Genomic DNA, 27708 nt, shown 5'->3' on the forward strand with positions numbered 1-27708 from the left:
GAACACTTCGTTTTAGTAAGTCTTGGATCAGACTACATGGGTTCGGCCAAAAGTTTACTCTAGTCTAAGTTACAATAGCCTAAGAGATGACATTTCAAAGACACAAGATGAACTTACAACCAGATGTGGAAGGCAAGGCAGTGCTTAAATCCAAATAAGACTTTAACACAGAGATCACCAACAGGGCACCGTCCAGATGTTGTAGACTACAACTCCTATCAACCTAAGACAGTATGACCAATGGTAAGGGATTATGGGAATTATAGTCCAAAACATCTGGAGGAACCACAATGGCTACCTCTGTATTAATATATGCACTATACTCAGAAATCAGAAGAGATAGGGATGTAAAATGATATGGTCATACTTATCACTCCTTTCTTCTGGCATCCTGTGTTCCACAATTTGAATTATACAATGAGTTTTAAGTATTTCTATACATCAAACTGGAATCCACCATTATTACACTGAAAATGATTTTTTATTTTTAAATTTACTTTTATTGCATACACTTTGAATTTCTGCTTTTTTCTCTCCAGAGCAACTAATTCCAAAATCACTTCATGCTTTTAATGTTTCAACATGCCCCATTGTGACCTATATCAGCAGGATTTCTATGATCTGATCAACTTAACCCAACTGGCTGTTTTCCTAAGCCCCCAAAGCCCCATTCTCTTGGTTCTGGCTTGGATGAAATGACATTCTACCATCTGCCTCCCCACAAACCTTTTCCCCCTGCTTTTTAATCAATTTTCTTTTCAATTGCAATAATGTGCCTTGAGTTTCTTCAATCAATTGCTTACCCATTTTATCACTGTGGTTTATGCTTACTAGGCAGATACCTAGGTATATCCTACTACTTTTTTTAAAAGGTGGGGGGAATTGAGATATTGGTGAACAATCAGATGGTGGCAGACTACCCAGTTTGTGAGATGCCTGTATTTTATTTTATAACCTTTTGGGGAAAATGGGATAGAGTGGAAAGTAAAGAGTTTACAAACACTCTCCCCAACCCAACCCATCCCCAGCTTCTGTGAATTTTCCATACCAAAATCCTTCCATTCAGTAACAGAGGTTGAAGGAAAGAATGTGTACAATTAGGAAACTTAAGTTATTCCTGGTGTGGATTTTCAGGTGAAACCCATTGGATATCTGTTAATTCCAATGGATCTGTTCTGAGCATGACTAACATGTACTATTACCCTAGAGGTTCAGCATCTGCCATGGCAAAACTAGAAAATCAGCTTCGATAGAGCTGTTCTCCATTTCTACCAACTGTAGTATATCTACAGGAGTGAAGCTAGATATATTTTGGTTTTTTAAAAAATAGAGCAGCCCAGGTATATGCCATTATGAAAAACATAATACACAAAAAAGTTCTCATTCACAATCAACTGTGAATGTTGCCTGTAGACAAGGTTGGGGAAAGAATGAAGGGCAGCAAATAATGCCCATCCTTCCCCAAAACCAAACCACTTGCTTCAGAATAATCTGATATTTGTAAGCAGAGGATGCACAGATCATTGGATATGTAGTAAACAATGAGAATGAAACATCACACCAAGTAAAAAAGTACTAACCTATAGGAAGATTTGACCTAAAGAATCTAGTTTCCTATGGGAACTACTGCCTGATTTTTTTAAAAAAAATACTGACCTAAGGTTTCTCAACATGCTGAGACCAATTCTTGTCATCTTGCCTGTAAAACAACAGAATGTTGCGAGCCTCCATCCTTCCAATGATTATGGCACCAATATGCTTGAGTGATGCAAGACAGGAAATGTGAAAAGCCAAACAAATACCAGTCTTCACTTCCTTGTCTGGCTAAAATAAATTTTACAGGCCAAAATCCTAATTGTATTACTGAACGTATGGAGAAGTTTGCTCTATGTTCATTGGTCAGACTATTATTTATTTATTATTTATTAAATGTATATCCTGCCCTTCCTCCCAGTAAGAGCCCAGGACGGCAACTACAACTATGCATGGCCTTTTAGAATACTGGGAAATTCTAGAGCAGATTGAATTATTTTGTAATATTTCCTGAATAACAACTGCGGCACATTATCTTGAGGTATAAGAAGTATTCAGTGGGCCAAATGTGATAGGGCTAAAGCTTAAGCAACTGAATACTAAGCAAAAGACCAAATGCAAGGAAAAAAGAACACACGAGCCAAAAATGACAAGAGTTTCTCAGTGTCATACATCTAATCCCCCAAATCATGTTCCAATGCTTTGGAGAGGTTCCCATGTTAGCAGGGGGGGGGGAACTAATTCTAATACCCTCTGGGGCAGGTACCTTCAGTGAAAATGATAAGTTGATCCTAGAATTACATAGGGAACATTCAGTACTTGAGGTCTGGAAGGCTGAGAATCAGAAGTATGAGGAGAAAAGCTGCAAATTACTTCTGGTTCCTAACACCCATAATTCTTGTAAAATACATACAACCTTTATTTATAGCTAGAAGCCACTGTAATCCAAAAGTACAAAAGTAAAACTCCAGTATCTTAGCAATCCATGCCTGCTGATCATTATTTTTATCTCCACACATATAAACAGTAGTGGATGGCATTGTGGGGTAGCGACACACACCTGACCTTCTGACAACTGAGTTGCTGCAGCTTCCCAGGAAGGAGTAGGGGAAGGGCATGGTGGCAGGGAAGTTAGTGCAGCACAAACGCACCAGATGAGCCAATCTGATGCTCCTGCCAGTGCATTTGCACCGCACCTACCTCCCTGCTGCCTCGCTCCTCCTCCTGTCCTACCTGGGAAGCAGCAGCGACTCAGCTGTCGGAAAGTCAGGTGAACACCACCACCCTCCCCATGCTGTCTACTACTGCAAACAAAAGCAAACAAATTCCTCTGTACAAATTATTTCAGGAGTAGGTAGTTTACATCAAAGCAATTCACACAGAGTTTAAATAAAGTAAATAGCACTGCGTGCCCCCCAATCTAGGAGAATCATAGTAAGTGAAGCCATATGGAGTATGTCTCAGAGTTCTCATTAGTTAATATGAAAACAAAATGTGCAAAGCGGAATATTAATTCTTGAAACATGGTCACTGCACTTCCGGGAAGGGTGACTTAGCCTGTGCCTGCTCTTGAGACGGGCTCCTGCCTCAAAAGAAGCTTATTCAGATATACCAGTCAGATTTTTTCTTTTTTTGACTGATTAAACTTCTCCCGGGTAGGGAGAAACGAAGAGATTAACCTCAAAGCCTATTTTTGTTGGGACGACCAGATCTCATTAATTTATGGGACGAGGTCCAGCCGACGAAGGTGGGACGGATTTTTAACAACAAGCTCTATCTGGAAAAGCGAACGTTCATCTTATCTTCTAAGAGAGAACGCACTAACAGGCAAGCACCCTTCTTTCTATATTTTTCTTTTACTTGACTTAAATTGTTGCTGTTTAAAAGAGATTTGCCAGATTGATCGGTTTTTGACATCTCACTGGGGAGCCATAACTTCTCTCCGCTACTCACTAATTAATAGCTTATCTCTGTTTTTGTGGCAAAAAGCTGTCCTGGATTTGCATTCTAAAGATATACACAGAAGAGGGATTTCTATTCCAGATTTTTATTTTGAAGAATATTATATTGTCTGAGACTACTCTCTTTTTGGTCTATTTTATTTTGACGAATCTGTTTTCTGACGACCGCCATTAATTGTTTCGATCCTGGGAACTGCATTTTGTTTACTTAAACATGGAGAGATAAGGCTGTCTGCTCTGTTTATACTGTGATGTCACCAAGTTTGGAGTATTAACCCAATTGTTGCTGAAATAAGAAGTGGTTTTCCTATATTTTTCTTTTAAAATGGCAATTAAGAAAGTGGCTGAGAAGCTGGAAATAACTATGTTTCAGAAAATAATGGATGAGATTGAGATAACGAAACAAAACCTGCGACAGGGTTGTAAGGAGCTGAAAATTGAATTGAGTAAAATGAAGCAGGAGATTAAAGATATAGGGGTCCCTGTGAGAGAGGTGACCCTGGAAGGGGTCCCTGTGAGAGAGGAGACCCCGGAGATTGGAACAAACGTGGAACAGGAAAAAGATTTGGAGTCTATGGACTTTAGAAACAAAATTTATTGTTTGGAGACACAGGAGATTAAAGACATAGGGGTCCTTGTGAGAGAGGAGACCCTGGAGACTGGAACAGGGGTCCCTGTGAGAGAGGAGACCCTGGAGACTGGAACAGGGGTCCCTGTGAGAGAGGAGATCCCGGAGATTGGAACAAACGTGGAACAGGAACAAGATTTGGAGTCTATGGACTTTAGAAATAAAATCTATTGTTTGGAACTCAATGTTATCTCTGAAGAAATTAATGAAGATTCTAGAGATAAAGTTATCAATGGCATGGATAATCTTCTGGACTGGAATGATGTGATGGAGCCCAATATAGAGAAAATCTATGGAATTAACTGCAGCCATGTGACAATGGAAAAACTTTCAAGAGATGACCCAGTGTATTTTGAAAAAAAGAACAGAGATATGATTTTACAGCAGTATTTCAGCAACCTATTCAGAATGGATGGCAAGAAAATATTTGGGATAGAGGTAATTCCCATCAGACTCTTACTATATGACTATGGCTTTGATAGCAAGATTATTATGGAATACTGATAATGGAAGATTGGATACTGAAATTACTGGACTTAACAAGACTACTGAAGATGGAAGATGGAAAATGGAACTAATAGGGATAATAGAACAATGGCTACTGAAATTACTGAACCTAACAGATTCTGATGTGATGGATTAATTGAAATGTTTATTTTGACTATGGTTATGACAACAAGATTATCATAATTAGTAATGAGATGGATTAATCGATATGCTTATCTGGAAAAAAAAAATTGATAGATATATTTCTTAAAGAATTGAAACCTCTCTTTGACTTTTTGTGGAAAGAATAAAGTAATGTTTATGAGATTTGATGATTAAGTAAGATAACTATTGGAGGAAAGTGATTTTATAATATGACTTAAGAGACAGGATTGTTATATATTATAGACTTATAACTGATTTGATCTTTGACAAATGGGAAGTCAATATTTTACTCTTTATTTTTTATTTTTGTTTTTTTTTTTTCCTTTTCTTTTTTTCTTTTTGTTTAACTATTTTTGATTTTGTTTTTTGTCTTTGAATGTTTTATGATTTTGTCTTGTATGTTTTATGAAAACCTGAATAAAAATTATTGAAAAAAAAAAAAAAAAAAAAAGAAACATGGTCACTGGATGAGTTCTTTACAAAGACGAAGTAGCTCTTCAGAAATGAGTACATCGTTATCAAATTTATTACCCGCCCTTCAGCAGAAGATGGTTGACAACAGTTCTATGGAATGCAAATTGTAATACAAAGACAAAAGAAGCAATAAAAATACAATTAAAATCATACAGCATCGAGCACAATTTCTACAACAAGCAGAAAAATCATTAAGTGGTCCTCCAAGGCTATCAGCAATTTTCAAGTGATTCTTGGTAAAAAAAGTTTGGGAACCACTGTCAAGAGTTTAGAGAATCTTTTACTCTACATAAGGTTGGGCTACTACTTAAGGTACTCTTTGAATACTGCAATGCTATGGCATAGATTGAAAGATATGTGAGCAAAAATAGGGTTCATATAACAGGGGTTACCTGTTTCATCCTTCCACCTCAGCCTTTTGACTTCCGGGAAGGATTGCTTCGCTTGTGCCTGCCTCTGAGACGAGCTCTCGTCTCAGAGGAAGCTTTTTCAGTTTTAAAACCAGTCAAAAGGGTTTTTTTTGACTGGTAAAAACTTTCTCCCAGGCAAGGGAGAAACGAAGAGATCATCCACAAGGTTCGTTGTGTTTGTTGGGGGACTTGAATTCATTAGGATTGCCTATGAACGAAGGACCAGCCAGCAACATTGGACGGAGCCAAGGAATTTCAAGCAAGTTCAAACTGATTAAGCGAGACGTTTTTCTTTTCTTCAAAGAAAAACAGATTCTAACAGGCAAGCATTCTTCTTTCTATCCTTATCATTTGGCTTAAATTGTTGCAGTAAAGAGATTTGTTAAAAGAATCAGCAGTAAAGAATCCCTGGGTGAGTTATAACTTTTCTCTTTTATACACGGAATTAAGGCGGAAGGAAATCGAAATAGCTTATCTTTGTTTTTATTGCAAAAAGCTGGCCTGGAATTGAGAATTATAAAGATACAAACGGATGAGAGATATCTAATCTGAGGAGAAAATTTTTGATTTATATGAACTTTTGAGTATTATATGTCTGGGACTATTTTTTCTGGTCTACTTCATTTTGACGAATCTGCTTGTTCTTTATGCCACTAACTATTTGGATGCTGTGAACTAAATTTGTTTTGCATTCTTGGACACATAAGAGATAAGGCAGTTTGTGCTGTCTACATTATGATGTCATCAGGTTTGGAATATTAACTCCTTTGTTGCTGGAAAAAGAAATAAATTGCTCTTTGCTTGGGAATAGTGCTATATTGGAAATTGAAGGGTTTTTTTTTCTTCTTCTTGGTTTTAAAAATGACAATTAAGAAAGTGGCTGAGACCCTGGAAGTAAATATGTTTCAGAAAATAATGGAGATAACGAAACAAGAACTTGGACATGGCAAACAAGAGATGAAAATTGAATTTGGCAAAATGAAGCAGGAGCTGAAAGAAATAGGGGATTTTATGAGAGAGGAGGTTGATGAGATCAAACATATACCTAGACAAGCAATAGAAGAAGAAAGAAAAATTAAAGGGAAGATGCAAGTCCTGGAGATTGGAACAGATATATCAAATGTGGAACTGGAAAAAGATTTGGAGTTTATGGACCTTAGAGATAAAGATTACTGTTTGGAATTCAGCGTTGTCCCTAAAGAAATTGATGAAGATGTCAGAGATAAAGCTATCAATGTTTCGAAAAAATTTCTGGACTGGAATGATGTGATAGAGCTTGAAATAGAGAAAATTTATAGAATTAATTACAGATATGTGACAATGGAAAAACTCTCAAGAGATGTGCTAGTGCATTTCGTAAAAAAGAGGATCAGAGATATGACTTTACAACAACATTTCAGTAACACATTCAGAATTGATGGCAAGGAAATATTTGTGAGGAAGGAAATTCCTATCAGACTCTTATTATATGACTATGACTATGACAGCAAGATTATTATGGATGCAAGGATGGAAGATGGAATTAACACTGATAATGGAAGAATGGCTATTGAAATTACTGGACCTAGCAGACTTGATGAGATGGATTAATCGACATGTTTATTTGGAGAAAAATCGATGGATATATTTCTCAAGGACTGGAAACCTCTCTTTGACTTTTTGCGGAAAGAATAAAGTGATGTTAATGAGATTTGATGATTAATTAAGATAACTACTGGAGGAAAGTGATTTTGTAATATATTAAGAGACAGGTTTGTTATATATTATAGACCTATAACTGATCTGCGACAAATCGGAAGTCAACATTTTATTTTATTGTATTAGTTATTAATTTGTTTTTGTTTTGTTTTTTGAAACTTTGAATAAAAAAATTAATGGAAAAAAAAGAGTTTAGAGAATCTTTTACTCTACATAAGATTGGGCTACTACTTAAGGTACTCTTTGAATACTGCAATGCTATGGCATAGATTGAAAGATATGTGAGCAAAAATATGGTTCATATAACAGGGGTTACCTGTTTCCTCCTTCCACCTCAGCCTTCCCACTTCTGAGGGTCAAGAGGCCCTCCAGAATGACATGGGCTGTGGTGCAGAGAACTGCAGGAGGGGGACACTTGCAAGAGCATGTTTGAATGTAAGCCTATGAAAATATTTACTTGAAATAGCATTGCAAAATTGTCGCTGCCTAACCACACTGCATGAACTTCAACTGCATGCTAGTTTGCATTGCAAAGATAAAAATATACAAGGTCAAACAAGCCTCACTTTCTTGCAAACCATGACACAAGATATGGTGAAACAAAACTAGGTTATTGTACAATAGCACTCTTCTAACAATTTCAACTGTTTTGTGTGTAATGAAGGGGACATTATCAGTCCAAGCTAGAACTACAGAAAACTCAACAGTCATTTGCATCATTGATATATTTCACTTACATTACAATGAAAAACACAACCACCTCAGATATGTAAAAACACGAAAAGCAGTATTTTCATTTTTCTTCATCCATATTATAATTTGAGAAAATATCAGATTGCAAGATGTTGCTGTTTTGAATATTACTACAGTGAAAGTGTTCTACACTAATTTATCTTAAAACAAATCCTACATGTAATACTTTTGCTGTAAAGAGACTGATGTCCGCAGTGAAGTAAAAGCCCCACTAATATATTTTGGTACTGGGAATTTTGAGAGGTCTCAAGTATCACCATTACAAATATATTCATACTGATGTTAACCAACCACAAAACAAAAGCCAGTACTGCACACAAAGAACCCTAATATAACAGATCTAAAAAGGGAGAGATTTTGATAACCAGAGCATTCACCTGTGTCCTCCAACCTATTAAGCTGGAAAACAACTGGAACACTAATGTATATTACAGTTTAGGATAGAACTAATGTTCAGCAGCATTCCCATTTTTGTGTCTGGCACTGACGTGCAAAGTAGGGATGAGGTATTTGCTGGGGTGTTTAACCCTTCCTCATCTATTACTTTTCTCCTAAAGCTCCTTTTCAGGGGAAAACAGCTGGGTGTTTGTTGCCAGCTGCTTAGCTCTGCTTGTTATTAAAGCAAATTGTGCTGCCCGCTATAAACAGATTCACAAAGCGCATTTGTAATTTTTTTCTTATATTACTCTAAAAAATGTAGCATCTGTTTTCCTTATTCTACCAATAGTATTCTAAACCTTTCAAGCAGGTCAATACATATTTTTCACATTCCAGCTTCTTTTAAAGTTAATTTGACCATACTTACTTCTCCCAGGACACTACTTGCCAGATGTCAATTGTGTGTTCTAATTCTTTTTGGAGCAGACAGCAGGGGAGGTATGGGAACTATTTGTTATTTATCATACTGTAACTAATCTTAACCTCATTTAAAATAAAGCTAGAAACATCTAAACCAGTATGACACCACATGCACTCTCTCACATAAGAATTTGGGCTGTCCTCCCCCTGCATTCAGTAACACCAGTACTAACCCTGGTAAAAATGAACCTGGGATGCGTTGAAGTAACTCAGAGAATACAGTTTTTAGAACTCAAGTAAGGAATACACAGCAGTGGGGAAAGCTGCGCACAACCCCTGGCCCGTTGCTGTTACATCTGGACCAGGCCCTAGTGTCTGTCAACTATGGCTTCTCAAGATTTTCTTCAGGCAGGAAAGATATACAACAGGAATGAGCCTAAGAGATCCAGCTTGATGGCTAGAATTTTCATTACCCTGTTAGAAATCTAGTAAAATTATATTTTTCATGAACAGTGTAGAAGGATTGATATGATACATAAACATATAGTTTCCAAATCAAAATATCTGCATAAAAATATTTATGCTGCTTTTAACTGCTGTTTTTGATTATATTTTTGTACTGATGTGCTTTTTATCATTTTATTTGTAAGCCACCCTTAAAATTGATGCTGAAGGGTGGTACAGAAATTCCTTAAATAAAGTCTGCACCCCATTAGGCTGCTCAAAGCCTACTGAGGCAACTCAAGCAGAAAAACCGCATGCAGGATTACAGTTGAAGTGTTCACAGTCCTTCAAGGTTAGATTAGTCTCTCTGAAGACATAAATACCTAGTAAGTCTAAATAAATGCAGCAGTCAATAGCATTCGATATCAAACGTACCTTGTACTTAATCTTACACATTCATTTCTATACAGCAATGAAAAGCTGACTGCTTAGACTTTGACAGAATTTTAATTAAGAGGAAAAACATAGAAGGGCTATCTGTCTGACTTGGTTTTCAAGATCAGTATTTTGGAGCACACTTAAGTGCATATTCAAATATAGTTGAAGCCTAGTGTCTCACTATGAGTGGTAACTATGAAGCACTATTGGCTTTCCACAAAAATTAGCATGCCAGATTCTTGGCACTATGAAGGATTGACAATGCAGTATGGGAATGTCATTTTATGAAGTAAGTTGTGACAAAGCTAGGGCTCTTCTACAGACAAAGGAAGTGTCTAGGAAGTGGCATTCTAACATGCTAATAATGGTGTGCTAACTGCACCTGTAGATTCCAGACCTATAGTGAAAGTTTAACTCATTAATATCAGCTAAAAGAGAACAGAAAACTCGGACCTAAATTGTTAATTTGTATCTCACTTACACTGACATGTAAGATTGTATTAGGCAACAGTCCATGTCTTTCACAACACAATTCTGTGTTTCCATGCATACAAAAGGCAAAATTTAAACCATTCATAAACCACAAGCAATTTAATCTTAAACGAAGTTTACATATTAAGTAAAGTTGTGCCCAAGTAGACACAGCAATTATATTTTCACCATATGATGAGGTAGGATTCCACTGTTGCAATCACACCAGTATGGAAAATGTTAATATAAAATATGAACTGGTAGTTTTTCAAAAATCTGTTGGAAAATATAACACAGGCCAAAAACATCATAAAAAGCAGTAGCACAAGAACACTGAAGGTTGAAATCCTATAGCTAATTACCATATTTCTGAGTAAACATACACAGGATTGTAATGACAAAGCCTCTCAGTGCAATCCTTTGCATGTTTACCCCACCGCTTACTCCCAGGTAAGTGCACATAGGATCACAACATGAACTGAAGGGAAAAAAGCTAAAACTATCAAAGAATACTTCATATTTCTGATACACATACAAAATAGACAACAGTTTAAGTATGGACTATTTTGCCAGATAGCAGTCATGAAATCAATCATATTATTTCTGGTAAGAAAAACAAAGGAGTATGTGTTACTGTACCACCACAAATATTTAGGTTTTAAAAGTCCTATTTGCCCTAACTCATTAAACATATCCTAATGTTGTGAATCTCTGTCATGCTGCTCATACCAAAAGCAAAGGAATGCATTAATGCTATTGTATTCTGCATTAAATGATGTGTTTGGATGCAGCAACACTGGCAAAGAAACTGTTTTATTGTTTAACTTCCCAATAAACACAGGAATATAGAATATACGTTTATATGAACAGTTAAGAAAAGGACCTGTGATTAGAAGAAATCAAAAATTTATAACTGGCAAATCTTACCATGCTTCTTTTAATATAGTCAATGGCTTTCTTCATATCCATTCCTGACCAGTTGTTAAGCATGTAGCATATACAAGCAGCACAGTACACAAATCTCATGTCATTTTCACTTCCTTCAAGGACTGCACAAAAACTGAAACATATACTGGAGTTATGCAACAGTTACTGTTCTGTTAAACTGAACCCCAACCTATTTTTATTTTTCATGACAAAACATAATTTACTTTAATCTATTGGTGTCTACAGAAAAATGATCTAATTAGTCGCTGAAGACAGAACCCTGCCCGGTGATTACAAGACCTCTTCCTGTTGAACTAACTACAAAGCCAGCACGTACACATTACCTTTAGTGCAAGGACCATTTTGGCCAGACAGAATAACCACCACTCAGCTAAGTGGCAGGGCCCAAGCAGGATTCTGTATCATGCCCTATTTTCTGTTTCCTAGAGCAAAGTTTCTTTGCTCCGTAGGGCCCTCGCTCGCTTTCCTCCTCTGAAGCTTAACTCCTCATGGCTGTTGCACACAGACACCAGGCAATGGGTGAGCTGCTGCCAAATCACCATCTTCCTCTGCCCAGGGAAGTGTGCCACCACTGCTCACTTTGCCAGACCCAGGTGAGCCCAGAATAGTGGGGTGATCTGGACTGAACTTCATGACATATGGTTCTAAAGGATAGCTGGCTTTGCGCTCACTGGGCATGGCAGAGCACAAGAAGGTGCTTGCTCTCTTACTATTACATACATCTGATTTGGAAGGCAGAAAATCACATCCATTTGTTTGGAAAACAGCTAGGCTTCATTTTGCATCAGGAATGGGGAAAAACTGGGTTTGTACCTTTGCTATGGAGCAAGCCTTGAAACATTTTTTTCCTACTCTGCTGCCTCAGGTATAGGCTTCTTGCTGAAGATTTGTCTTCAAACTTGGGTATTCAGTCATTCCTATTGTTAGTATGAAACTCCCTGGGAGTAAAAATATGCGCTGGGTTACATGATTCTACTTTGCCATATCTAACACTCTGATTTTACTTTGATCTGAACGCTAGTTCTCATGTAACGTTTGTGACTCAGTCTTCATAGAACATTGCCAGGACACAATTTTACCAGTTACCTAATTTAATTCCAAAGTTCTTCTCAGTCTTTCTACAACCTTTCATAGTTAAATACTAAATCAAAAATCTTCTGGGATATATAGGGACTGACTGTCTTTATTGATACAGTTTTACCTTAACACCTTTTTTAATTCTGTGAATCTGTGAAATGGAAAACAAGCAAGTCCTAGTAATGATAATGCCTATTCTAAATGGGGTTGCGCTTCTTCTATAGAATCAGGTTTGTGGGGTTTCCTGGGGAGGGGAATCAATTCAGCACTATCATTAGAGGGTGAATTTAAATGTTTTGTTGGGATTATTTTACTGTGTATTTTAATTACTTGTGGTATTTTTGTAATTGGTTTTATACCTGTAAACTGCTTAGAAGCCACTTTGGCAATTAAGCAGTATATTATTATTAGTAGTAGTAGTAGTAGTAGTAGTACTCAAACTTTCTACTCCCAAGGCCCACTTGAGGTGGCTGAAAATTACTAAGGTCCACCACTGAGAAAATGGTGGTCCAGGGACACAGCCAGTCACACAACTATGGTAGAGTTAGCAGCACTTTGGCATAATCAGTTGGCACTTACTACCACCATTTTCAGCTGATACCTAATTTTTGGAAATAACTGAAATCTTTCCCATGGCATTTTCCATGTAACAAGGAGTTCCACAGCTCAGTTTTCCTCAAATCAAGTACAAGCATTTGCCCTGAAGGTATTGTGACACAGCCCCAATTTAAGCAAAATTTGCTGATCCAGAAGCTCTAAGCACAGAAAGCTTTTCTTTTATATTTTTCCTGTTCTCATCACCACATGGTCCTCAAAATATTTTTACCCATCTCCTTTGATTTCTTCTCCCATTTATCTTTCACACTCAAACTTGTATTTTATCCCCCTCCACACACCCCAACTGCATGTTTCTTTCATCTGTCCTCCCTGGCCCTTTTATCTTCATTTCTTCCTCCTGTAACAGTTTTCCTCTCTTATCTCTTTCCTTTCTATTCCTAGAAATATTATAATAAATAGGAACCTTTTCTTTCACTAATTTCCTTCAATACCTCTTTTCTGTCCCTTTCCCCTTCCTTCTTTCCTTCTCCATTGAGCAAATGGGGGTGAGAGCAAATACAAGGGAGGGGTGGGTAAGGCAAGGGGTGGGTGAGGGCAAGCGAATGGATGTGAGGCAGGTGGGTGGACTGAACAGTACAGCAATGCTGTGGGGCCATGGTGGGTTGCAGGCATGGCAAGTGACAGGTGGTGGCTGGGCGAGCCACAGAGGAACAGTCAAGGCAGAGCAGAGCAACTGTTCCTGTGTGGCTTGCTTTGGTTGGCTGCTTTCCTCCTCCTTGTGGGAGAAGGTCTAAGAGGAGGAAGGCAGCTTGGGAACCAATAAGGAGGAGGAAGGAGAGGGGGCGCTTGGTGCCTTATAAAAGGGAGAGGAGAAGAGGAGGCAGCTTGGCAACCTGTAAAGAGGAGTTTGGCAAGGTCTGGGGGCAGTGGGGGGGTTGGCCAGGGGATGAGGGTAGGTGGGGTTGGCTTTCCTAGGGTTAGGTGGTAGGGTAAGCAAACAAAGCAAAAAAAGCAGGGCCAGCAGCCCCTAGTTTAACGTATTTTTATTGTATGTACCCATTCATCTGCTGCTATATTACATTGCTACAGATGAGTTGCTATAATTCACATCAGAATTTGTCATCTAGCCATTTCTCCCTAGCAAAGCAGTGCTTGCCTCAATGGAATACTAGCTCTAAATTAATTTTTAAGTGGCAAAAACAATAATCTTGATCAAACTCCATCCAAGAATATGTCAAGAGGTAGAGATACTCCTTCTCCTGCTCCTATTGACATGACAGTGCCATCTCTCCTGTTCCTTGTGCAGGCTCTCAAATGCTCATTTATTTCCACATCTCTCAGTTGCCACCTGTCTATATCTTGAGAAAGATTTTTTATTTCGCCCCATCACTCTCTTCTCTCCCCTATCCCCACGATCCCCACCCTGCCCATCTCAGGTTCTTTCCCATTCCAGTCTGAAACATACACTTTGTAATAAGGCTTTACCACCACAAGCACAATACAAAATAAAATGGTCACCTTGGTTGTGGCAACCACTACAGGGATGTTTGTGACATCAGATCAACGTCTGTATAATCTCAACTTTTAAACCAAGTGCTGGGCTTAAAGAAGAATCTTGATTGGTAATCTTTCCTTCCAAATAGGATTGAACAAATGTTCTACAATTATTGGTTGGCCTGCATATTTTACAAGTCCTTTTATTCAATTATACCATACCCTATCTCTAGGAACTCTGGCAGCTTTCAGCATTGAGGTAAACCCCATTATCTAAACTCTCTACCAAATAGTAATTAGGAGAAGGCAAAGAACTGAACTCTAACAAATGGCGGAGGAAGGGAAATACTATATTCAATGATGTACATATTACTGATTTGAAGTTCTTTCCACTGTAAGCTTGTTTGGTTAAGTTATGGTACATGCAACTGGAGGCACAGCAGAAAGAAATTCAAATCAATATATGGCATTTGTTCTGTGCCCAGAAATATGATGGGAAATGAATAGCAAACTATATGCTGATAGCGTCTTAGAGGTTATGATTTTCATAATAAAATGATATCCTGTTCTACATTTTTAAAGAGGAAAGTTATTACCAGTCAACCTGTGATCATGTGCCAACATTTATTTATTATTTATTTACTTCTTTGTATTTATATTCACTAATAGGCAAAAAAACCCTTGCGGTTTAAGAACGTACCTACAGACAAACATAATTCTATCAAACTTTAAAAAGCAGCAAAATTGGGCAGCTATAGTGAGTGCACCAGGGGAACAGGAAACCTGATCTCCTCTCTGAGATATTGTACTGCCCTACCAATTTGTAAAATTTCAGACACAATTTGGGTTGGTCTTTCACAGTCCAATCCACTTCCTGTGTAGCTTGGAAGAATTTGGTAACATGTGCCTCTGAGCATATGGTGAGAAGTGGTAACCTGCCATCACCAAAGATCGAGAATTACATTTTTGTATGTTTGTTGGTGTTCTTCTTACTTTGCTTCTTTCCTGTGTTACTGTTTCTACAGAGAATCTAACCTAGAAAATTATATTTCTCTCATCATTCATCCTAGAAAACTGTGTCAAATTTATTTTTATTAATTTCAAAGCCTTTTTACTGGTCAATGTCATATGATGGTGAAGACCGCCCTTCTGTGTTTCAAACTGGAGGTTATGTTCTATTTCTATTTTGGGTGCATTAACAGTTGAATCTGAAACTGCAGTTTGATGTAAAATCAGACCAATTACAATATGTTGCTACTGTTGCAGACTGGAACTGCAGGACAAACATCTAAGATAAAGGAGGGTATTTTAAGATTTTCTGGAGTTCAGTAGGAATTAAGTCTTTAACACGTTACTGCGGCAGGAGAATTGAGGACATTCAGCAAATTAAATAGGGCATTACTCTTCCCTACCTGAATCTGCAAAAGTCTCTTGACTTCCTGACTCCACATTTTTATCTCCCATTTCTTTAAATGTTGTTTCTAGTAGCCTTGGGGCCTTCCTTTGACTAGCTGCATGGCAATATACGGACCAGGAAACAAGCACTTAGTCTCAAAGGGCTAAACTTTGAAACCCCTGCCAAAGGGCACAATTAAAGGTAGGAGTGCAGGCTTCCCCGCTCACCTCTGTACTATGTGAAATGACGGAAGGGGGTAAAGAGAGAAACCTCTCCACTCACTAGGATGCCTTAATCTCAGTTTGCCTTCCCTGGAGGAAAAAGAGTTCAAAGCAAGAAAAGCCTTCTGTTGCTTATTGTACTCAAGTCTTTGCTTTCTCCAAGCTGGTCTTCAGTCTGGCCAATTCTTGCTTTACAGTACAGTGCATTACATATTTGGATCCAGTTTTTCCTTTCTAAAAATATTTTAACACATTGCAACACTGAATTCACTGTACCTCCCATCTTCCAGCTGGAGAGCTCTAAGTCCTGCCAAGCAGGCTTCTTTATTTACTCGGCTCAAGTCATCGCCAAGAATAACTAAGCAGGAAAGGCCAGTATAAGTCATTGCTATGTGTCCACTATCATAGGGATGAGCAACACCGGGACCCTGAAACATAACAGAATACAAGTTTTAATTTGAAATACAGAATCGTAACAAAAAACTAATAACAAAAGAAGCATTTATTTTTTCAGAAGACTAAGATCATTTCCCTGAACTCTCTTTGAGCCGGAGAAACACTTGTCTGAATGGCTATATATAAATGCCCACCTCTACATGACCCACACATATCAGCAGCTATGCAAATGGCAGGAAGCGTGACAGTTATTTTAAGACCAGGGTACATTTCCAGCATCCAGAGAATTTTGCACAGATTTCTACAAACTGATGGCTGCTTCCAATGTGCCACTTTAGTCCTATATGACAGATCTCAACCACTGTTAATTCTTGATAGAGTGATACATCAACAGACTTTGTACTGGATGAGACTATCAAACTAGACTTTCTTTGGCAAATACCCAAGAAATGGTCAGTCTAGAAAGACAAACAATTTGAGAAATAAGCATATTTTAAATGAACTAATCCTGTAGAAAAGCAGCACTTCATAAAAGAAGGTAGGTGTGCTTTCAGTATTTCCTGGAATTTACATTAGAGATCCTGGGTTACAAGATTTTGGCATCACATAACAGGGTACAGTGGGATATTGCCAAACGCCTAATATCACTTTAAATACATTTGGAAATATGATCACACTATATAAGAAATGATACCATGAAAACTAATTATATTCTGTTTATGTCTGGTTGTTGTTTTTTTAAAAAGACACCAGTCAAACCTATGTAGCTTACATTTTAGGGATATTTGTTCTCTCTCACTTTCATGGATTTATAATGGGTTGTATCCAGCTAAGCCATAGAGTAGACTCACTGAAATTAATGAACAAGACCAATTTCAATGAGTTTACTCTAAGTATCACTTAACTGGATACAAACCTATGCAAATATGGAAATTATAGAAGTTGATATGTTATGTGAGATCTGGCATTCAGAAAGTCTATTCTTTTTAAATAAGACCTTTATAACCGTCATAACTGTAAAGATAGGTGCAAATAATTGTTGGTTTATCTACCCATAATAATATTTTATTATAAGGACAGCTATGTTCATGCCTTGCTCACAAAAGCACGCTGATGCTGTCCTGGTAATAACCAAGACAGAAATGTTAGGAATGGAATTTCCGTCTATGCGGCCAACCTGCTAACACACTGACACTGTAGACCCATCTGACTCCTCTGACTTTGCACTCAATATATCTGATTTGTGCTTGCTCTCTAACCTACTTTCAATTCCACAGGGTGTCTATATTATAAGGAACCCCACTAGTCAAGTCTGCCACAAATTTAATGAGATAGCCAAATTATAATCTCAGATATGTCGTGACAAAAATACTGAGATAGTGTTTTCATCATCCATCCTTCTACTAGATTTCAGCAGAACTGCATAGCTAAACTCTTCAAACTGAAGAGATATACATGAAGGTTTCCCAGTGAAGCATATCCTCATTTAGACTAAAGCTTTCAAATATGTATTCAGGCAATGCTGCAATATTCCAAGGATTGCATTAAAATATGAGTCTGTATGGATCCATGCTGCAGAATGCAGAAAGAGAGTGAGCAGGATTTCCATCAGGTATTCATGATCCCAAGGAGGTGCAAATGGCCATGGCTTGTGTACAGTTAAAAGCAAGGCAAACTTGAATAAAATCAGAAATATTTTTACATCACAGATTTTTAAATATTCTGTGGGCACATCTTCACAATCCTGTGGTTCCAAACTAAATAACTGAACTGAACACATACTCCAGCAAGCACTGCTACCGAGTAGCTGCCATTAATTTTAACAGACCTCAAGTAGGATGCCTGCATGTTCATGGATGTTCATGGATGTTGCATAGCTTCACTGCTTAGTCAATTCTGTGTAAAGTGAAAGTGATGGAAGAAAGCTCCCCACGTTCATATTAATTTGCAACTCCTTGGTCACAAGAGTTCACAAAACTATTACATGATCAAGTTTCAGGCTAGTGCACATCCCTCTTCTCCACATTCAACTTAGTTACTTTAGTAACTTAGGCTGCAATCCTATCCCCACTTACCTGGGAGTAAGCCCCATTCAACTTAATAGGCCTTGCTTCTGTATAGACATGGTTAAGATTGCACTGTTAGTTAATTAGCTACTTCCTGGTTTGTGGCACACTGTACTTTGCCATTACAGTCAAAACTACTCACTATGATTAGTACTTGCCCTACACACTAGGACCAAGCCCTGGTTTACAATCCTGGTTTGCAGGGCAAGTATAACCCATAGTTTTCCAGTTTGAATATAAAAGCAAATTATGGTTTACTGCAAATCAGGAAGTAACTAATTAAACCAAATGTGTTAGGGAAGGAGAATGTATGCACAAGTCCTGTTCCTGTAGCACTAAATTATGGTTTCAAAGAGTGCTAACAAACTGCTCCTACTATCACCTTCCCTAATTTCTATTCTTGCAGTTTTTTAAAACATAAGCATACTAAAATCTGTACATCCATTTCTAGCTTTCATTAAAATATTACATCTATAATAAGAACACTATTTTGCCTCACATAAAAGTTTTCAATTTATGGGGAAAACGTAAAAAAAATAAAACACTATTTTTACTTTTAAAAATGTTCACCTCAGAGACTTTTCATAATTATGTAAATATTTGTTAAAAGGTTGCAAAACACAACACTGAGACATTTTTGTCATGTAGCATTCACTAACCTTGGATGGATTGAATGGCATTCCCAGATATGAAGAACCACGGAATCCACAGTGATGCATGTTTGATCCTTCGAAAGGAAAAAAACAACCCTAGTTCACTTTGCACATTCATTGGAGCATATTTTTTTTAAAATACTAACACTTAGTTTTAAACAATTCAACTGAAATGTAAAGCCTTACTGCAAATCGCTATTAATACCCGATCATATTGCCTTCCTTAAACTGCAGTCCTACACACTTACCTGGAAGTAAGTCCCACTGAACTCAGTAGGACCTACCTCTGAATGGACATGCACAGGACTGCGCTGTCACTCTGTTAACAGTACTTATTTCTGCAAGATGGGGGGGAGGGGAGAAGCAACATCACCACAAAGCACCTAAAAAGAAGACAGTATAGAGTTGATTGTTTGGAAACACAAGTCCTCTACATCTGTCTCACCAGAATGAGATGTAATGATGAAGATTAACAAATAAGTCCTGAAAATATTGTACTGAATAATGAACTACCGCTTACTGATTCCAACATGATTTTTTCATGGTTTTTTGGGCAGTCCCCTTTTTTCCAGGTTCTGCACAAAAGGACCAAGAACAGTTCATGTTTCTTCAGCATGAGCCCACACAACAATTGGATTACCTAACATTTACTTCCATCTGGCATTGTAACCAATGCAACAGTCTTCAGCCTTTTCCACAGGTCAGAAATGCTCCTACATACATCATGGTTTTTTACGTGGGAACCAGCTCTTTGATTTGTGGCCAAAAGCTCAAATTTTAGCATGTGTTTTTAAACTGTTTTTAAAAAATGTGTTTTTAAAATTGTATATTCGTTTTTAATGTTTTAATTGTTGTAAACCGCCCAGAGAGCTTTGGCTATGGGGCGGTATACAAATGTAATTTTTAAAAAAACAGTCAAATCAGAACTATCTGTGTATGATAGAGAAAATGCTAGGTTCTCGAAATACTGGATTCTCCAGCCCAGGGAGGGTCAAACGACAGGAGCAGAAGGCAATTTTTGCCACTCCTCCCCTCCCGCAGCCCCCTCCCATGTGCAAAATCTGCTCCCCATCCAGATTTTGCAGCCCCATCCAGCAGAAGGAAGCCTTTGACATATCATATATCCTTTTGATAGCGTAAGGGACACTTTCTTCTGTCAGCATCCAGGCCTCATTAATTCCCAAGGACTTAAATAATAATAATAAAAGGAAAGACAGACAATCATTTTTTAAAAATGTTACAAGAGTACATAAATTCTCCACCAAGAAACAAAGCTATGTCCATGTGATGCAGATGGTTGAGGTCACAGAAAACTTTAAGATACATTTAAGAAAGATATGGCCATTCAGGTAACATATTTAACAAAAGGGAACATTGCAGAGCATGCATGCTAGTGGGGACTTGCCCTTCAGTAGGTACCAGTGAACATGGGCCTTGTGTCCAATTCTTAGCCAAACAAGGGCAGCTGGAAAGATTGGGGTTGACAACTATTCTACCCCCAAGCAATGCTGGGGAAAGCTAGCCACTTTCATTCTATCCTCTCCTGAAACTGACCTTCCAGAAAAAAATATTGCTGTTCTAGGTCCCATGTTAACATGCCTTCAGTGGTGCAGTAGTACAAGCTCAGTTTTTAAAATGGCATACAAGTATATAGATATTCTGAGCAAAAATAAGATACATATAACTCCGTGTAAAAATCAAAATTGCAATAGCAATTATATAATTCATGTATTAAGCAATTGTTTTATCTTTTCAACATATGCTTTGTCTTAAACTGTAAGAAAATTCTCTATTATTCATGCAGCAGTACCAGTCAGTTCCCCACAAGAAGGATCTCCAAGGAACACATGCAAACAAAAGCATTCATCCTGTACAAAGAGGCCTTGTTTAAAGGATTTTTTCCCATTTGGTTTGACATATACGAAATAATGAATGTCTTCCTATATATTCTTAACTTTTAATGTCGCTACAGTATTTATGGTGGGTTGTATTCAATATTGCTCTTCCATCCATGGAAGGCCCTTTTATCTAATGAAACGTAACAACAGGGGGAAGGCGGCCATTTTTCAAAGTTTCCCCTACTCTCCTGCACTTCTAAAAAATCTGATCCAGAGGGTTGTGGACCTACCAGATTAGCATAAGAGTGGAGGATGGCAAGAGAAAGGGGAGTTGCAAAATACACCCCCCTTCCATCAGACCTCTACTGGATCAAAGAGTATTCAATGAATAAAATAGAACAGGATACAATCCATCATTTTCAGCACATCATTAACAAGTGAGTGTGTAATTGACATACATCTCCCCCTCCATTAACTAGTCATCAATAATGTGCTTCTTCAATTTGCTAAAGTATCTGCACCAAATGTCTGAACAATTCAATAGTATTATTGCTCCAAAGGCAAACTCTGTACCAAAGTATGAACAAGTGTAACTGCATTACATACTAAAAAAACCCTCAAATCTAGGAAATTCCCATCAGACTCTTATTATATGACTATGGCTATGACAGCAAGATTATTATGGGATATTGATAATGGAAGAACAGCTACTGAAATTACTGGACTTAACAGGATTATTGAAGATGGAAGATGGAATTAACATTGATAATGGAAGAATGGCTATTGAAATTATTGGACCTAACAGATTTGATGAGATGGATTAATCGACATGTTTATTTGGAGAAAAATTGATAGATATATTTCTCAAGGAATTGAAACCTCTCTTTGACTTTTTGTGGAAAGAATAAAGTAATGTTTATGAGATTTGATGATTAATTAAGATAACTACTGGAGGAAAGTGATTTTGTAATATAATTTAAGAGACAGGTTTGTTATATATTGTAGACCTATAACTGATCTGCGACAAATCGGAAGTCAACATTTTATTTTATTGTTTAATTATTTTTGTTTTGTTTTGTTTTTGAAAATTTGAATAAAAATTAATGATAAAAAAAAACTAAAAAACCCTCAAATCTGAATAAATATGCTCCTTTTTGACATCTCCAAGAAATGCTCCAAACTGCAATATTTTGACAAATACTACTTTATTAACAATTTCAACTAAGTTTTGTATCTAAAATTATCTTAACTTTACATTACAAAAAAAAGTAGGAAAAGAACAATGCAGAGGAAACAGATTTGTTGTAAGTTTGAAGTGGAATCTTGTAGGAACCCTACATTTTTGAGAAATTGTTTCATCCACCTTTTTGATTAAAAACATAAGAGTAAATAAAATACTTCAATTGTATAAGCAAGTTGACTGAAGGTAGTAATACCAGTCAAACTATTACTTCAGTTCTGCCTATTCCTTGGATATGTTGCATATTTTGTCCTTTTGAACTGTGATTTATCCACTCTCAATATCCCTTCTTCAAGGCCGTTCCTCATTTTTTAGAGAGCCTCCTGTACAAAATTCAGACAAGGAGCTTTCAGAAGCCAGAGTGCACTGGATCATGTTTTCTACCAAGATGTGCTTTGTTCATATGTTGTTTGAGGCCTATTGGATTGATGTTGCAACATCTGAAAGTGGCCTTAGAATAGGATAAGAATATTATGCTTAGTTCTGTTAAGTAGAAGCTTGTTAATCTGCACTACACTTGCCAAGAGATGCTTTTTGGTTTAAAATGTGATGCTAATACTACAAATTGCAGACAGGCAGCTGTGTTACTCAATTGCAGCTAGTGCCCACAAATTGTGTCAGGTTGCCAATGATGATTTCTACTAGCCCCTGAGAACATACTAAAAGAGTATCTTAGCACATACAGAATGTCTTTCCCAACCTATTACAGCTCAACAGTTCCACTCTTCACAAATCAGTCTCCACCCACCTTGCCCTTTTTGGAGGACAAAGTTTTGAGAGCTGTTGTGAAACTCTCCCCCATCCCCAAATCTCCATTCTGGGGTGGAGGTGAGTGGGGCCACATGGAGCTGAGGAAGGGGCGAGAATAAGACTGTGCTGAGGCATAGTGCAGGGGAAATCAGCAGAGGAACACAAACAAGCACAGAAGCAAGAAGTAAAACGGACATTTTAAAATGCTGTTGCCACATGAGAGTGCTGTAGAGCATGGCATAATTAGTGACAGGGCAGGAAAGTCTAGCAACCTGGTTTAGCTGCCTACTGGGAAAATGGCAGGAGTTTGTTTTGTTTTTAGAAGGGCAAAAGGCTGTGGCATCTTCTGCCTGGAGACTGCACCCCAAATCTGATTTCCAGATATAAAGTGCTGGCCGCCATGGCTACAGTGGCAGCCACGTTTGTAGCAAACTCTTTGTTGCAAAACAGATGCAGAAGTACTGTGGCGCCTTAAACACTAGCACATTTATTATGGCATAAGCTTTCATGGCCTACAGCCAGCATCAGTAGATGCATAAAGTGCCAAATCTTTATAGAGAATTTTAAGGGGTTTTTTCTTCTTTTTAAACTGACAGACCAAAATGCCATGAAATACAAATGGTAGCAGCTGGCTGTGACACTTTTTTTCTTGTTTGTAAACATTTTCATTATTTTCTCTGTCGTATACAATTGCCAAGCAACAGAGACTGAAATCACTGCAGGGCCCAAACCTGTATACGAAAAGAACACTGCTGTGATCACTTGATTCTTATCTTGCATACATTTGAGCTCTTTTATTTTATTTCAGAAAATATGCTAAATTCATAAGGACTTCTCAAGTCTTTTCAGAATATTACCATGGTTCTAACTATTAATGGCAGGTTTTAATTTCACTGCCTATCTTCATCCTGTTCTGCACAAAGCTATTGTTAAAGAGGCAAATCTATTTTCAGTTCAAATAACTTTCTTGAATGTCTCACTAACATCTCATTATGCATCCCATTTGACAGCCCAAAATAACAATTACCATAGTCAGAGTTTGTTTTTGTTTTTTAAGTACCTTCATTAGTTTTGTTACTTTTAAGCTTCCTTTTGTAAGATGACCTTCAAGGTCCCAGAAGCCTCAAGTTCTTAATTCAAACACTCAAGAAATTAATAATGACAGAGCATGCCATACAGAATTTAAGATTAACAGCCAAACCATGAACACTATTCACCAAGTACGAGTTTATCCAGCAGTTTCAAAACAAGAACAGCTGTTTCGGATCAATGATTATAGATGAGGTAATGTTTCAGGAAGACCGTCTAAAATGCTAGCATTCAAAAACTTAAAAATACATTTTGGGATGATGGTAAGAAAGTAAAAAAATATGCTTTGAGAAGAATATTTCATGTCAGTACATGAAACATACCATCAATATGTCAGACTATTGATATGTGTCACATAAAATCCGGGTTTTATAAAATCATGGCATTAAAATTTAAAGTATGGAGGGGAATTTCATAACCATTTAATATTTTAATAAACTACAGATAAAAATTGAATGGTAACGAAAATCAGACATATCAAAGTGGGCTGTGCTCCTTTACTTACTATGACACAAAATCAATGAACTACTGTCACTGTCCTTGAGGAGGTGCAGGAACGCTTATCAAATTTTGCAGGTGACACAAAATTGGGAGGGACAGCTAATACCATGGAAGACAGAAACAAAATTCAAAGTGATTTTGATAGGCTGGAGCACTGGGCTGAAAACAACAGAATGAAATTTAACAGGGACAAGTGCAAAGATCTACATCTAGGAAAAAGAAACCAAATGCACAGTTATAAGATGAGGGATGCTTGGCTCAACAATACTATATGCAAGAAGGATCTTGGAATTGTTCTTGGTCACACGCTGAATATGAGCCAACAGTGCAACATGGCTGCAAAAAAGGCAAATACAATTTTAGGCTGCATTAATAAAAATATGGTTTCCAAATCATGTGAAGTACTAGTTCCCCTCTATCTGGCACTGGTTAGGCCTCACCTTGAATACTGCATCCAGTTCTGGACACTGCACTTTTAAGAAGGATGCAGGCAAACTGGAACAGGTTCAGAAGAGGGCAACAAGTATGATCAGGGGACTGGAAACAATGCCCTGTGAGGAGAGACTGAAAGGACTGGGCATGTCTAGCCTTGAGAAGAGAAGCCTGGGGGGAGATATGATTGTACTCTTCAAGTACTTGAAAGGTTGTCACATAGACGAGGGCCAGGATTGCTTCTCGATCATCTCAGAGTGCAAGACATGGAATAATGGGCTTAAGTTTCCCAATGTTTTGGCTGAACATCAGGAAAAACTTCCTAACTATCAGAGCTCTATGACAATGGGACCAATTACATAGGAAGGTGGTGAGCTCTCCAACAACGGAGGCATTCAAGAGGCAGCTGGACAAGCCACCTGTCGGGTGTGCTTTAAGTTGGATTCCTGCATTGAGCAGGGGGTTGGACTTGATGGCCTTATGGGCCCCTTCCAACTCTAGTATTCTATGATTCTATTATTTTATTTGAAGCAAACGCAAGGAAGAGTCTTGCAACATCGTAAAGCCTAAGAAATGTATTAGGGTATAAACTTATGCCATAATAAATTTGTCAGTCATCAAAGGTGTCACAAAACTCATCCTTGTTTTTGCTGCAACAGAATAACACAGCTGCTCCTCTAGAAACTGGAATTTGAAGGATTGTGTAATTCAATTATGGAATACCACCATCTAGTGTTTGTTCTGTGTATAAATAGTACTAATACAGTATTGAAAACAATTTAAACATTCACAAAAAGATGGAGCACGCTCCAATGAGTTATACTGTATTAAGCATTACTCTAAAAAAAAAAAACAACCTGGAACCCTGTGGTACCTAAAAGACAAAAAAGTTGTTTGTTAAGGTGCCACAAGACTTGCTTTTGTATTTGCTATTAACAGACTAACACAAAGACTCCTCTGGAATAATTCTAATGATACCTGAAATCAGAAGTCAGGGGAAGCCTTATTTTGTAGAGAAAATATTGCCCACCACCACTAACAAGATATACGCAATAAGTTCTGAAAAACAAGATTATCACTAGACCTTTGTGATATTTCACAGAACACTTTAATACACTTTGCAGTAAAAATGAATAGTACTCCATCTGCAATGTGTAGCAATTTAACAAATATTTGAGATACATTCCATTTTAGCCATAAACTTGATTAGACTTTTACAGTGCACTCCAAACCCGATACCCACCAGGATGATCAAGTTTGGAATAGGAAGATCTTAGGCTACACCGGCATAACTCCCTCATTCCAGTTTAGCCACGGATATGTCGGTGCAACTCCCTAACCCAGCAGAGCCAGGGCTCAGCCAGTGGAACTTACACCTACTCCAAACCTCTTTTGGATCAGTCAGGTGACCTAGCAACCCAACGAAAAGTACAGCGACAAAAAGGATTCTATAAGTCAAACTCTATTTTAGAGGCTTGTTTTCCCTCTGCCAGACTTCAGTCTGCTCAGCTGGCAAGTACCCTGCTCCTGAACTGAGTTTGGAACAAAGGTAACTTAAGCCGGTGTAAGTTCCATCAGCTTCCTATACTTAGGATTGCTCTGTTAGTGTTCATGAAAGTTCTATGACAATTCACAAAGCACTACTGTGAAACTGCCAATAATTTGAAAGGAACCTGTTCTTGAAAACTTTGTTCAAACTTCACTGAAATGTGTTATTTTTCTGAACTTTAAAAAAAATATTTTTAGACTTCTGCTTCTATCTTGGCACAGTGTAATTAGAAAGAAAGTCATTACAATATCAAAACTAATTTAAAACACATCTGTGGAATACTGTTCTTCCACACCTCAGAAACCTAAGTGACAGCATCAGCTGAAAGGAATGTAAGACTTTTAAACATTTCAGTTGGCTTAAGAACATAAGAACAGCCCTGCTGGTTCAGACCAAAGACTCATGCAGTCCAGCATTCTGTCACCACAGTGGCCAACCAGATGTCTGTGGGAAGCCCATAAGCAGGACATGAGCGATCCCCATCAACTTGTGTTCAGGGGCATGATGCCTCTGATATTGGAGGTAGCACATAGCCAGAATGACTACCATTGATAGCCTTATCATCCATTTATGTTGACTTTTAGTGACTACAAATAGGGTGGTATGACAGTCCTATTTTTATGTATGTTTTTTTCTTATAAAAATGTTTTAGTAGGTTACCATCCGTCATTAGCCTTTGGGATTGGAAGATCTGGAACTAAGGAGGAAGGGGTATGTATTCCCAGTACTGTTCCCATTTTCAGAAAGTCTGCCTCCTAGTGGATGGAGCAGAGAAGAGGGCACAAAGAATATGGGCACACTAACCTCCCACAAGCAGAGAGAAAGCTGCATTCCTGACAGCTTACCAGTCTTATTTCTGTCAAATAGTTTGAGTTCCTCTGTTATTCTTTCATTGTTCTCTTACAGTAATAGTAAGTTTGGCTTAACATTCAATAATATAATTACAGTTCTGGCAAGTTGTCATTATGTGCGTGTGTTATGTGCCTTCAAGTCGATTACAACTTATGGAAACCCTATGAATCAGCGACCTCCAATAGCATCTGTCATGAACCACCCTGTTCAGATCTTGTAAATTCAGGTCTGTTGCTTCCTTTATGGAATCGATCCATCTCTTGTTTGGTCTTAGTTACATATTTCTTGTACAGCAAAGCTAACAAGTCTTAAAAGGAGATTCAATGCAATTAAGAAAGAAGAAATCCACTGACCTGCGTAATCATATTTAAGCAGCCTTATAAAAACTA

General features: G+C 37.7%; 1 protein-coding gene across 5 annotated transcripts in view; it reads right to left on the bottom strand.

Moving 5' to 3' along the window:
• Window positions 1-27708, bottom strand: part of PGGT1B (protein geranylgeranyltransferase type I subunit beta) — a 53734-nt gene that overhangs the window by 18695 nt on the left and 7331 nt on the right. For all 5 annotated transcript variants that reach the window (XM_061624328.1, XM_061624289.1, XM_061624318.1 and 2 more), the window contains exons 3-5: window positions 19075-19142; window positions 16230-16381; window positions 11187-11319 (exon numbers count right to left, since the gene is read on the bottom strand). In XM_061624328.1, coding sequence (XP_061480312.1) covers window positions 11187-11319; window positions 16230-16381; window positions 19075-19142 — 353 coding nt within the window. The remainder of the gene's footprint in view (window positions 1-11186; window positions 11320-16229; window positions 16382-19074; window positions 19143-27708) is intronic.

This window comes from Rhineura floridana, chromosome 1, assembly GCF_030035675.1.
Source record: "Rhineura floridana isolate rRhiFlo1 chromosome 1, rRhiFlo1.hap2, whole genome shotgun sequence".
Taxonomy (NCBI): Eukaryota; Metazoa; Chordata; class Lepidosauria; order Squamata; family Rhineuridae; genus Rhineura; species Rhineura floridana.